Genomic DNA, 13,210 nt, shown 5'->3' on the forward strand with positions numbered 1-13,210 from the left:
TGTGCTAGAGGCACTGTAGATAGCAAAGAAACATTCCTAATAGTACTATAATGTAAGCTAATAGCACCATAATGTAAGCTTTATCTCTAAACCTATACAAAAGCAAAAATGGAGTTACTCTCTTTTCTGGATGTTGATCATGCCAATAATGCATGTAGAGCATTTAATGAAGTGAAAGGCAGGGTATAATTTGTTCCTAGTGCATGTACATAAAACATAGTTATTGTGTTCACTATAGACCAAACTTCCAGCGCTAAAGTAAAGCACAGAAAAATCCACCTTGGATCCACACAGGGGCACACAAGGGCATCTTCAACAGTGAGCATACCATCTTTATTTCCATGTGCTTTCTATTAACAAATAGTGAATAAATGTGAGAAAAAAAAACAACTAATGAGAGGACTTGCGCTTCCTGTTTTTCTTGACACCCTTGCGAGAAGCTGACTTCCGAGACTTTCGTCCACGCTGAGTTTTTAGCTTCCGTATTGCCCTCTGGCTCATCCAAACAGGGTAGGTGCCGTGCTCATCTCTGAGTGTCTTCGGATCATACTTTCGCACGGGCTTGTCAATGTCCATTGTTCCCGTCTCGTCATCGACTGCAACAAAATGGTTGAAAATGCTTGCATAGACAATGTTTTGTGCAATCCCAACCAAAAGTGCGTGCCTGTGTGAGTTTACGGTGGAGTAGAATTTAAATCAAGATAACTATTACACTGAGCACCAATACGAATGCACCAATTACGCTACAAGGGGGCTGTATGACTGCACTCAAGTGGATGTCAAAGACAGTTATTCTTATGCACAATGCTCGCGGTGTTCCCAATGAAAGTTTTAATACTGCTGTCACACAGGCACTTTTAGCACTGAACGAATCAATGACGACTGGACTTGGGCCAGATTCAGTTGCACCTACCGTGGCTGTGAGCAGGTGCATGCTGGCAGGTGCAAGACAGCTGACCACAAAGTGATAATAATGAATCAAACCCAGTGCTTAGACAACATCCTTTGAGAGGCATTCACAGCTTCATTCTTGAGTTGTAATCTGACTTGACGTGTTACAGTGAGAGAACGCAGGGACTGCCATAATTGGTATCGTGACCACTCTGCCGTCGCCAGCCTACAGGCCTTGTGTTTTTGATGGCTACCACCGTGTTAGCACCATGCTGCAAGGCGCTGTTCAGGCTCTTGCTGTGGATAATTAGGTTGTGGCTAGCACGAAAATCTTTTGTGAATTCGCGTACTAGTATGTGTTAGTGCTGCAAAATGTTTCCATCAACCAACTGATTACCACGTCTCTTCTGTCAGCATCCGCCCAAATGTGTCGACAAAACAGTCAACCTACTGTGAGTTTTCTTTTCTTATTATTAAATTCAGCACCTTTGTGAACCACATAATTCACTGTCAAACTGCCCAGAATACAAGCACAGTATTGCGAGAGAGCTTGCTTACAGAGTTCGGTATTTTTTGCCAAATGGACGAATGTGTACAGACTTCAATGGACACATCCTAGGCGTACGGGCTGCTACCAGCTAATCAATGCCTGCTGAATGGGTGAGACATAAACATAACTACAACCGTAAGTTTAATTACGTATTAAAATGGTGCCTGCAATGTCTTTTCGAGCACGAATACCGAGGCAAAAAATGACGCATTAAAATGGTGCCTGCAATGTCTTTTCGAGCACGAATACCGAGGCAAAAAATGGTCTAGCCAGGAAGTGACGACTAGCATGACAAACAGGCAAAACACGAAGGTCACATGGTGATGTCTAAATTTCAGACAAAAGTATTGATACTCTCCACATGGCATCACAACAGAAATGTTAGTGAGTATCGATGTAAGCAAAAGGTGAAAAAGGAAACCTGGCGGGCTGGTTGGTGCATGATGTTATGTGACCAAATAGTGCTAAAAAGAAGATAGAGACAAGCCTGTGTGTGCTTGTATAATCTTGCATGCCACCCGTGTAGTCTTGTCTACCCCTTGTTCTTAGCGTTGTTTGGTCACTTAATGGATCTTCCTTTTCAGAAAAAATAAAAATCAGATTTTCCAGGACATGTGCATCCTGCGAAAGTTAATCCCAATTTTGCCCTACCCCCCTTCCCCCTTTTACTTTCTGAAACATGTTTGTCCACCGGGCACTTCCGGACACTTCGTTGGTGCGACCTAGCTTTTATAGGCTGTTTAAGGATGAACCAATTAGACCACTAACTGGTTTTATTGTTGAGTAGTTACGGCATTGCATAACACGCCAGGGACTTCTCCGGGCTCATTTTTTCCATACAAAAATTCTGACTGCAGGGGTATCACGAAATTTTCATCCTTCGAACTTCTTGAGAGGCGGCGCTGTCCAGCTCACATTCGGAAGCAATAGCGGCGGCAAAAACTAATGGACTCCTGGAATGAGGGCCCACCCAACCATTCTATGCATTAAACGTATCCTCTCTCCCCTCCAAACTTCAAAAAAATATAAAAACCGAAGGCTAAGGGTCATCTTTTCTTAGCGACGCGCCTGCACAGTTTTCCAAGTCAAAATATGCTGAAGCACTTAGGGCGGCCCTGCGTGTATACGCAAAACAATCTTATACTCATCCATACGCGGCTATGCTGTAATCTCAGAAGTCGGGAGGACTGTCTTGGTCCTGTGCATTCACTGCCGAAAAACTATTACGTTAAAGCTACATCGGCCGCCCTTCACGCAAATGAAGGAACGCTTCAAATCACACGTACAGTACAGCAGTCATTGTCATGTCCGCATCGCCGTGCGCACTTCACGTCACCGGTATGATAGGACCAAATGTCAAAGAGCAGAATTCACTAATGAGGCGTATGGTTTAATCAGGAAGCGTACCTTGCGCGCCAGACGGCTCATCAGCCGCAACAGGAGGCTCGGTGGCATGCTTGGCGTCAACGACGGTGCATAAGTCGGACATTTCACTGTCGTTTTTCGAACCAGCAGCAGCAGCCAGCATCTCTTTCAGCTTAGCCAGCTCTTTGACGGAGTACCTCTCGCGCTTTTTTGCTCGCATTTTGCGCTTCCACTTACTACGTAAGCTCTTCGCCATTGCTGAAGATTATAAACAAGCGCGCGAGCAAACTGCGAAAGAATCACGCTACAGCGACGTTACAACGTGCTCCGAGCTGCTGGAACACCCTCAACAAGGCTACGGCTATGAATATTAACGGCTACTGTCGGCTTCAAAATGAAGCGCTAGCTGAAACTGACCGTTTCGGTTTTGCTATTAGCAAAAAAAACGACGTGATTTCCTTTCTTCTTTCACTCCCTCCTTTCTTCTTCACTCCCTCCTTTATCCCTTCCTTTACGGCGCGGTTCAGGTGTCCGCCTATATATGAGACAGATACTGCGCCATTTCCTTTCCCCAAAACCAATTTTCGTTTTCATTTTTTAGTCCCAGTCATGGTACGTTAGAGCAAGTGCTCACGCTGCTTAGCTTGATCTCTCGTCACTATGCCTGAGGTAACCGATCACTGTCCCTTCGTGCTTCTGAAGAAGCTGCCGCAGTATATTTTTTTTTCACGGGAACAAGTAGGATAACACAGCCAAACATTCGTATTATTCACAAAAGATAAATATTAATTAAAATATGTAGCTCAATTATAGTTATAAGCGAGCTGAGATGAATCCGATGGTGTTAAATGCTCAACGCAGTGCATTACTTGCTTGGCTCTGATCGGGCTGCCTTTAATTTTCTGAAGTTTGTGGTCATGACATCGTCAACCAACAAATCGTGCTTTTACTGTTTTTACTTTGAAGCTACTGCTCCCGACGCTATTATGCGTACTTAAACAAGAAGTAGGGCTCTACGCGCGCATTTTAGCTGGAAATTGAAATTTGAAGTTATCGCCTCTAAGCCACTTCCCTGGTTCTAGGCCTCTGTACCCCTGGGCCCTGGCAGCGACGGCCATTTCGAAGCAGCCTCATCGTCGTCTGCTACAAAACTGAGCGCGCGCAGCAGATTAGAGCGCGCGCCTATTCGAGTCCGGCCGTGACATATATTGTGGTGACGTCACTGAGACCGGGTTGAAGCTAGACAGAAAAGGGAAGGACACAAAACTTTGTTGCGTCTTTCCCCCTCCAACTTCCCCACTTCGCTCCACCGCACCCCAAGCCTGAACAACGAGCAACTCACTCCCCTAAGCTCACTACCCGCAGTTCAGTCGCTCAGTCGCGAGCAAGTACATGCCAGTTAGTTTATGTCGTCAAAGCGCTTACTTAATTCACTAGCAATCCTGAAAAAGCCGATGGGTCTCTAAAGCAGCGATCTACATTTTAACCTTGACCTTTGATACCTCTCAGATACCTGCAGTAATTAAGATAAATTATTGTCGTGACAGGGCTTGCCACTGCACGAGAGCACTATGCTACAGCCGCAACTTTTTTTTCTTTATTGCCTATTGCGGAAAGCACAGAAATATACAAACTGTGTCTGTTGGTTTGACGTCCAAAAACTTACGGACTTTCATTTTGACAAGAACATCCATCACTTCAATGACTTCATCACAGAAATCTTGGTTTCTGAGGATATCACGCAGATCACGCCTCGTGTTTAACTGCCATATACACTCTCGCGCTGTGTATTGCACGTCGTCGTCTTCATCAATTTCCATAAGTGCTCAAAAAGCACTATTATGACAGCCTCCTACCCAGCAGGATTCGCAAGTGGATGTGAAGCCTCAGAGATAGTCACGAAAGGAAAGGAAACGCGCATAATTGGCTCCCTAGGTCAGTGGACACATCCATAGCGCTTTGAGCTAAGTGGCGGTAGTGAGTCACAGACAGATGTGTGCTGCATGCATGGCGTTGACAACGTTGTGGCAGAAACGCGGCACTGGAGCGGTGGCTCTGTGGTGAGGGCGCTCCGCTATTGATCCGGAGTGGTAGTGGTAGAAACACCCGGGTTCGAACCCGACCGCGGCGGCTGTTTCGATGGAGGCGAAACGCAAAGACGCCCGTGTGTTGTGCGATGTCGGTGCACGTTAAAGACCCACAGGTGGTCGAAACTATTCCGGAGCTTCCACTACGGCACCTCTCTTCCTTTCTTCTCTCAGCCCTCCTTTATCCCTCCACTTACGGCGCTGTTCAGGTGTCCGCCGATATATGAGACAGATACTGCTCCATTTCCTTTTCCCAACAGCCAATTCAATTCTGCAACAGGCCGCCGGCGTTCATTGGCGTTGGCGTTGACAACGTTGTAGGCTCCGTTGATTTTGAGGAAAGGAAAGGCGCATAACTGGCTCCCTGGATCAGTATGGACGCCAATCGCGCTAAATTTGCGGTGTACGTGACGGCGGTGTCCACCTGCAAAAAACTGTTTTCGAACAATATTTCCCGAATGTAGAGAAGCCTGCCGTCTCGATGGAGGCGAAATGCAAAAGGCGCCCGTGTGCTGTGCAATGTTAGTGCACGTTAAAGATCCCAGGTTGTCGAAATTATTCCGGAGCCCTCCACTGCGGCACCTTTCTTCCTTTCTTCTTTCACTCCCTCCTTTATCCCTCCCCTTACGGCGCGGTTCAGGTGTCCGCCGATATGTGAGACAGATACTGTGCCACTTCCTTTCCCCAAAAACCAATTTTCAATTTCAATATTTCGCGGTTAGCAATGCTAAAAAAATGGCTGTGGCTCAACTCAGCTGAGCCAGGATATACAGAGCGAAAGCTTTGTTAAGCATGGTTAGACGCAGTTTAACCTTGGCTCATCTTTATTTTTTCAAGACTTCAGCGAGAAAAAACTTTCAGCGAGAGCAAATCACGTGATGCACCACGTGCCACAAGTGCAAGATCGAGCGTCCAGAGCGGCGGACGTGACTGCCAGCGCAAGAGCGAATCACGTGACACATCACATGCCAAAACTGGCCAGGAGAAGCGGCCGAGCAGCAGCCAGCGCAGCGGCGGACGTGACTGCCAGGCGCGCAACTATGTCGTCGATGAAAAAGATCGAAGCACCTGCCACGCGCGATTTTGCACGTGCGCCGCGCCTCCCATTAGAGGTCAAATCCAAGAGCCAGATCGATGGCCTTCAGGCTCAGCATGGCAGTAGCAGAACTTTTCGCTCTAAAAAGATGACGCGGAGAGCCCATGTCGGTCTGGCGGCACGTGCGCACAAAAAAAAAAACTAAAAAATATCAGCTTCGCCTTCGGGTGCGTCGACAAAGGCGACAACGCAACACGCTGCATAAAATGTTATAAGTATGATGCAACTCAAGAACGAAGCGGCAAGTGCCCCTAAAAAGAGACCTGCAGCCAATGGCGTCAACCGGTTCTTATGACATCCTGGTTAATCCCCTTAGGCATGCTAGTGTGACATCGTAAGGGACTGAGGATTAGATGAGATTAACCATGGCTTAATCAGATTAACCGCGGATTCATGAGAATCGGTCGACGCCATTGGCTATAGGGCCTCCTTTGATGGGCATCTGCAGCTTCGTTCTTGGGTTGTATCCCAGTACGTCTCATTAGCCACCGTAATCTCATTTAATAGCGCGCCTGCGAATTGCGATGAGGCTTGCGCATGTCAGTTGTTTGGAGACGATTACCGGTGTCGCCATTGCGCATGCGCAGACCATGGCACCCTGAGGGGACAGATGGGGGTAGACTAAGGTGGCTAGCCAGGCGCCGTCCTAGCTGCTACGAGCACGCCTGCCGCGTCAGGGCCAATGAGCGCGTGCTCTCTGCGCGCAGTAGGCGGTAGCATTACCACGACAGCATCGCGCTAATTTGCGCAGGTAATTCCTGGTAGGCCCAATGAGCTAAAGTTTTGCGTATTATCTTGCCTAATAAGCAGCTGGCGTCACAAAAATCGACGCAAATTTGGAAGGCTGGCGAGGTGCGGAAAAAATCTCGCCCGCGCGCACCGTAGACGTGTCGGGAAACTACTAGAAAATTTCACTGACTGCCGATAGAGAGCGCGTAATGAGCGCGCTGTTCGATGCCCTCGCCATTTCGCTCGCGCGTGGTGGTGCCGGGTCCCAAAGAAGGAACAGCTTCCTGGAAGCATCTATCCTCACCTGACCAATGGAGATGCGTGCCTCTGCTGGAGGGTGAGAGAGATGGTGTACAGTTAATAGTGTGTATGCGTGCGCGAAGTTACGAAGAGATATGGCGCGCCCTATATAGGGAGGTCGTTCAACGCTGTCGGTAAGCTTCGGAGAAGCGTTCCCGCACGACTCCCGGGTCGACGCCACTCGCCCAGCCACGGACCAGCGAGGCAGAGTGCGCCAATCTTCGGGACGGTCCCGTCATGATATCATCCGGTCATCGGACTGTCGCAGTGCCCGCGGTGAACAAATTTTGATGTTTTGTTTGCCTTTCTGTTGTTAGTTCACTGCTGTCGCAAGTTATTCCGTTGTATTATAGCTTCTCTGGTGTTACTTTGCATGTGTTGCATTATCTTGTAGACCGCTTCTGTGTTCTTACGAATGATTAGAATTCATCTGTACCGTCTCTTTGCTACATAAAGTTTGCTTTGTTTGTGAACCTTTTGCTCTGACCCATTTTCTGGCTTGTGGCCGGCGAAAGCAGGGCACCAAACGACCACCTCCCTAGTCACTTGGTGGCTGGTTTCTGGCTGAGCTTGCCATGCTGAGTCGAAGGCATCTCCTGAGACCGAAACCGCTACTCCCACATGCTCAAAGGGTGTCTGGGAGTGCACGCGACAAGTGCGCAGTGGTGACAGCTGGCTCGAAATGGTACTCATGCTAGCTAGGTTTCACCTGTCTGTAGTACAACTATAACCACGACGTCACTTTTTATACCGCGTTTGAATTGGCAGTGATCTATCCTTCGACCCCTAGAGCCGGATTTAAGGAAGGAGCGGGGGAGGGGTGGCGCCCTCTTCAAGCGAAAAGTTAGTAAACAATACTGACCCCCATTTCTGCGGCCGCCCCCTCCCTCACACCCTGCAACCAAAATCTCCAACAGTGACCCACAAATACTCCATCACTTCGATCACCCTGCGCATAAAACTCGATATACATAACCTTGCCAATAATAACCTACCTCCTAATCAGCCTAAAACATATCGGATCATGAAAAAAAGCATTTGTTGCATTTCTCACGCAAACGTTTTTCCGAAACGTATGCCACGCTAACGTCACACAATGCTACGATTAAAGGTCGCCTTCCTGAAACAACTAATATTACGTAAACTATTAAGCCGTCGATGATATTGCGCGGTTGCACATGTCATATATCAATTTAAGTATTCGCCGAGAGCTTCTTGCACGGGACTGCGTTATTCGTCACAGATCCATTTTAGCACGGCGGCATACGGCCAGCTCCGCCGTAGTAACGTGGTGACTCGATGGTGCAGCAGATAAGCGGTGCGCAGGCCTTGACTATAGCGCGACCCTGGATGAAAATTTACAGTTCGCTAATTAGTAATTCAAAGGGGTGGCTTCTTCGATATCGTCGTAAGGGGACACTGTCAGGTCAAGAGCTGTGTACTTAAAGTCTCTCTTGAAATGAAAGAGGTGATTCAAGTCGATGTACAACATTGTAAGCACGACCGCTACCGTAAACACAGACACAACTGCTAACACGCAAGTCAGTGCGAGCGCCCTAAACCGCAGCTGTTCGTACTTGGACACGGCAGGGTGCGAGTCCGAAGCGTAAGCGTTGTGGCCGGCCACCTTGCCAGGCAAGTTCAGCAACGGTTCGCTGTTTCCGCGAGAGTTGTTGACGAGTATCTCCAGAATGTCTCCGCCAGTAGGCTCATCAGCCGAGCTGCTCTCGTTGGCGTCGCGCTTGGACACGGTTCGAAGTGGTACTTCCCTCGCCTGAGAATCGAGGACGTGTATGTTGTGGCGCAGCGGCACTCCGTCAGCTCTGGGCTCCGTCATTCGAATAGGTGCCACCCTGTCGGCGCTTGCTTTTTGCGCGCCCTCCTCGTTATCCAACCGTCGGTTGATTGTGATCCTGATGCTACCGCTGTTTGCTCCGATGACACGCGACCGCTGGATTTCGCCTTTGCGAGACGGCATGTCAGCCCTCTCTGGCGGCGCGAAGCGGAGGGACCTCATGAAGCGAACGTTGTCACGTCTGGCTCTCCGGTTGGCCTTCGCCGGTTGGCGGTAGTTACGAATGCGCTGTAGACTCTCGTTCACCTGCTTCACCCTCTTCTCGAATTCTTCCACATAGTCCTGGTTGCCGAAGTACGGTTCCTGATCATCGTTCCTACGCACTTCGACATACTTCAAAACCTCCCCAGGGACGGGATCCTGATCCACATCCCTCACTTTGACCGCCTTGGAACCATTTTCCACAAAGAAATGGTCGTCGGTCTTCACCATGAGCACATCGTGGCCCGTTTTGTTAACAAGGCTATGGTTCGCGAAAAACGTCTCGTTCACGTCAGCCTGCGGGTTGGACGGCTTGTGAACTATGTGGATGCGCAAATGATCGCCCCGCGAGTGGAGATTGTAAGGTTTTGCACCACTGCCTTTGGCAACCTGACTTGTCTCCACAGTAGCACTCTGCGCATATTCAGCCGATTCATCGGCCTCGGCGCCTGTCCCGCCCTCGCTGCCCGACGCCGACTCGTACTCGTGAGCATCGTCCTCGCTTGGCAGTTGCGTATCGACATGCGGAGCGGGCTCGTCGTCATTGCTTTGAGACGCAGTTTCTTCGCTTGCATCCTCACCCGATGATTCTTCATAGTGCTGTTCGATGTCCTGGGCCTCCATATTGTTTTTGGCTACTTCCACGTCGTCGTTTTGCGGGCAATTTTTTATTGGGACACCGGTTGACCGTGTTGGAGAAGTCTTTTTGCTCGTCGGGGCTCGAGTCGTTTTTGGCCACTTGCCCTTCTTCGTGGAGCGAACTCGAGCACTGGTAGATTTACGAGCGCGGGTGACGACAGCAGTGCGCCGCACTGCAGCCGAAGAAAAGAGTGCGACTGGACACGGCGTCGTTTTTGAATGCGGCCTTTCAGCGATATCACCTTTTTCGCGCCCGTGGTGGAGTATCTTGATGCGAATAACGCGAAGCGACTCGTCGTCCCTCTTCTGCACTAAATCATCGGTGCCGGCCGTCACGTATGCGTGAGTCTTGAAGGATTTGTCGTCATTGCGGTACGCAACAGCTCCGCCGCCACCGACACCACGGCCATGCCGTCTGCGACTTCGGCGGCGCCTTCCCGCCTTCAGTACCGCGGGACCACCTTCAACGGCGAGGGCAGATGCATTTCCTTTACCCGCTGCTGCGTTGAGCACTTCCTGACCCTTCTTTTCGAAATTTCGCAGCGATGAGGCAAATTTTATGAGCGAGTCGTGGAAGTCCATCATTGCATTCCGCTGTTCTACGAGGTCGCCAGGGTCGCCATCGCTCACCGCGGTGTGGCCAACCGCGAAGGTCAAACACAAGACGAGGACAACGGCCGCGCGGATCTTCATGCCGGCCGAAGCGCATGTGCTGACGCTGTCGCGGCTGTCCTCCCTTCAGGCCATGGAGCGGCCCCGTCGCGCACTCCGCAGCAGGGGCCGTGGCCGCGGCCACTTCTTCGTTGCTTGCGAAGGCCACGTGCCATTCGCGCGCCGATGTATGCCATGATCCCTCTGGCGGCTTTTTGCGCCTCCACGCACGCATGTTCCACAAAAGGTGCGATGGAGCATAAATACTAAAATGCTAATGTTTAAGCTGCTATCTTCCGCGTTTATAACAACCCACTGCAGCCATACAGCCGACACTTCATCATCAGCTTCGTTGATTCAGTTCTTGCTGACGGTGGACGCGGGATTTTGCGCTGCTCGTACGGGTCACGTGTTAAGGTCCGTCTTTTTCATGCAGGACAGGCGTGCAAACCTGTCATAAAATTGGTGCCTGTCAATGCCTCCCTTCCATGCACAGGAATGTGCGCTGGAGAGGCTCGTACATAATATCGGCGCAATTTTAAGCAATCGTGGTCAGCTGCATGATGGCTCTTTCATAGTAGCACAGATTGTTGCTATAATGTAACAGAAATATTGCACACATTGCATGACTTTGGCGCAACACTAATGCAATGTTCATACCACAGTAGTTTTCGGCATTCGGCAACATTGCAATAACGTAGTCAATATGCGAGCTAGCATTTTGCCATTCAGAAACGCTGCCTTAACAGAAGTATAGTCAACACTGCTCTTGCATATTTTTGGCACAGCAACTCTCGAGTTGTTTGAATGTAGTATTGGCAAATGCTTGGCAACCAGCACGACAGATGCACGCACTGTGTTGATGAAAAACAAAATTGCAGTAGTATAACCTTACAGTACAGAATATAGTGTGAGGTTGAAAGGAGGAACCTCTCCCGCTCCACTAATACACCGCGGGGGCAACGTTAAAGTACAATACAAACTTTGCCTTGCACGATGTGTTCTGCTCAGCTAGAGTCGCCCTGATGAGGCCTTTCTTGCGGCGACTGCAGCACGGCAGAGCGCACATGCGGCTGGCTTGTCAAGATTGTCGTCATCACAATGACATCACGTAGGGCTGCCCTCCAGGCCACATGCTAAGGTTAAGTTTTCAGATCAAAGATTTCTGCTTAATTAAAGTTACTGCACGAGTTAAAACAAAACGTTTTGTGGCGTACTCTATTGAAAAAGCCGTCAGCAATATAAATCAACCATTAGCTGAGTGTGCTTGCCGAAGACGCACAGCATCGTTATAAGCGCAGCACGTTTCAGACCCCTTTAATTGTGCGTAAAGCGTGGCCCTAACGCGTTAACGTGCCTGAACAAGGCCCAGTGATATCTAACAGCCAGTGCAACAGCAGAGCGCGAGTGATGCAACTTAGTGTCACCACAGAGTCTTCACTCCCGGAGCCGTGGACACACTCACAAGGCATGTCGGTAGCGAGACAGATGAATAGAGAGCGATCGAACATAAGAGTTTCTCATAATATTGGGAAACTATATATGATCAACACTGATATCGAAAGAAGTCCGCTTCGAGGAGCACTGCTAACCTTAGCCTTGCCGAACCCTTGTAACAGGCTGTTGTAATCGTATTCAGTCAACCTGCCCGATGTACGGAAGCCCTGCTGACCAACAGTCAGAGAGCTCGGCCACACAACAAGCTGCATAATGCAGAACGCATACAGTGAAAGCTAGCTGACGCTATGTCAAATAGGAGCTTGTCCTCCAGCTCTCTCTCGCAGATCAGCGATCACCTGCTGTGATATTGAAAGTGCTCACTGTTCTCAGTACAGTTGGTCTTTACATTTGTTCAGGCGCTCCCACGAACCACTTATTCTGTGCCCCAAAAAGATAAAGTGCTATGTTTAGCATCGATCAACAAACAAACAAAAAATGTTAACAGATTATTGTCCAGTGAGTGCTCGCTGCCATTTCAAACCTTCTTTGTTTATTAGCTGATTACATTTCACCGCATCAGACAAAATATACAGTGGAACACATCTGTTAGGTTTTTCACGGGACCACAAAAAAAAAAGGAAGAAAAAACCTGCGAGTTGGAAAACTGGGTAGTGGTAGCAGAATACAGCGCAAGAAAAAAAATTGTACCAGGTAGAGAAACCAGCAGAAGAGGACAAGTACAACTGGCCCAACAAGCTACGCTTCGAAAAAAATTGTGTGCCGTTGCCTGCCACACATTCTTTCTCATTTCCTGCAAGCACAACTTGCTTCTCTAGAAGTTACAAGGCTTTGTGGCTCTCAATTGCAATCAACCTGCACATACAGGACGTCCTAAATGCCCTGCAGCCTAGCAGCAATCGGTGGGTGGCGACAGAAAGGAGGGATCGGGCGCGGAGCGGGCTAAATTGCAGCACGTGTGCGCTTCTGCACTTTTCGAGGCAGCTGGTTCAATCCTATACAGAATACTCGTTTTTTGGAACCTACAAACTGCAGCTCTAAAGCTGCAGGGGCCAAGAAAAGAAGAAAAATTGGCGGTGGTTTAGCTCTGGTTAAACCTGGAGTGACGCGATAGCTACAACTATCGTGACACGTGACAGCGTAAAAAGCCACTGCACTAGCTTGTTTGACCTTGTCCACAGAACCATCCGTGAAAATTTGAAGATGGCAGGCATACTCTGTTTCCAAGTATTCCAGTACAAGCGAACGCGTTGCTGCCAAAGGAGAGCTGCGCTTTGGACTGTAAGTGGTCCGTCCGCTGTACTGCTGTCGTATCCTCCACAACGGCTGAAAGTGTTGCTATTGAGGCGGCTTTACGGAAGTTAGGGTCTTGTCCGGCTCAACCTGTT

The 13,210-nt window shown here is 49.2% G+C and overlaps 1 protein-coding gene across 1 annotated transcript; it reads right to left on the minus strand.

Moving 5' to 3' along the window:
* Nucleotides 1-311: 311 nt before the first annotated feature.
* On the minus strand, nucleotides 312-3,178 carry LOC144125862 (protein LLP homolog). Its single transcript, XM_077659608.1, has 2 exons — nucleotides 2,849-3,178; nucleotides 312-596 (listed from the first exon to the last, which is right to left on the minus strand). The coding sequence occupies exons 1-2, from the start codon at nucleotides 3,060-3,062 to the stop codon at nucleotides 391-393; spliced, it is 420 nt and encodes a 139-aa protein (XP_077515734.1). The 5' UTR covers nucleotides 3,063-3,178; the 3' UTR covers nucleotides 312-390.
* Nucleotides 3,179-13,210: the final 10,032 nt, after the last annotated feature.

The sequence above is a fragment of the Amblyomma americanum genome, chromosome 3 (genome assembly GCF_052857255.1).
Source record: "Amblyomma americanum isolate KBUSLIRL-KWMA chromosome 3, ASM5285725v1, whole genome shotgun sequence".
NCBI classification, from domain to species: Eukaryota; Metazoa; Arthropoda; class Arachnida; order Ixodida; family Ixodidae; genus Amblyomma; species Amblyomma americanum.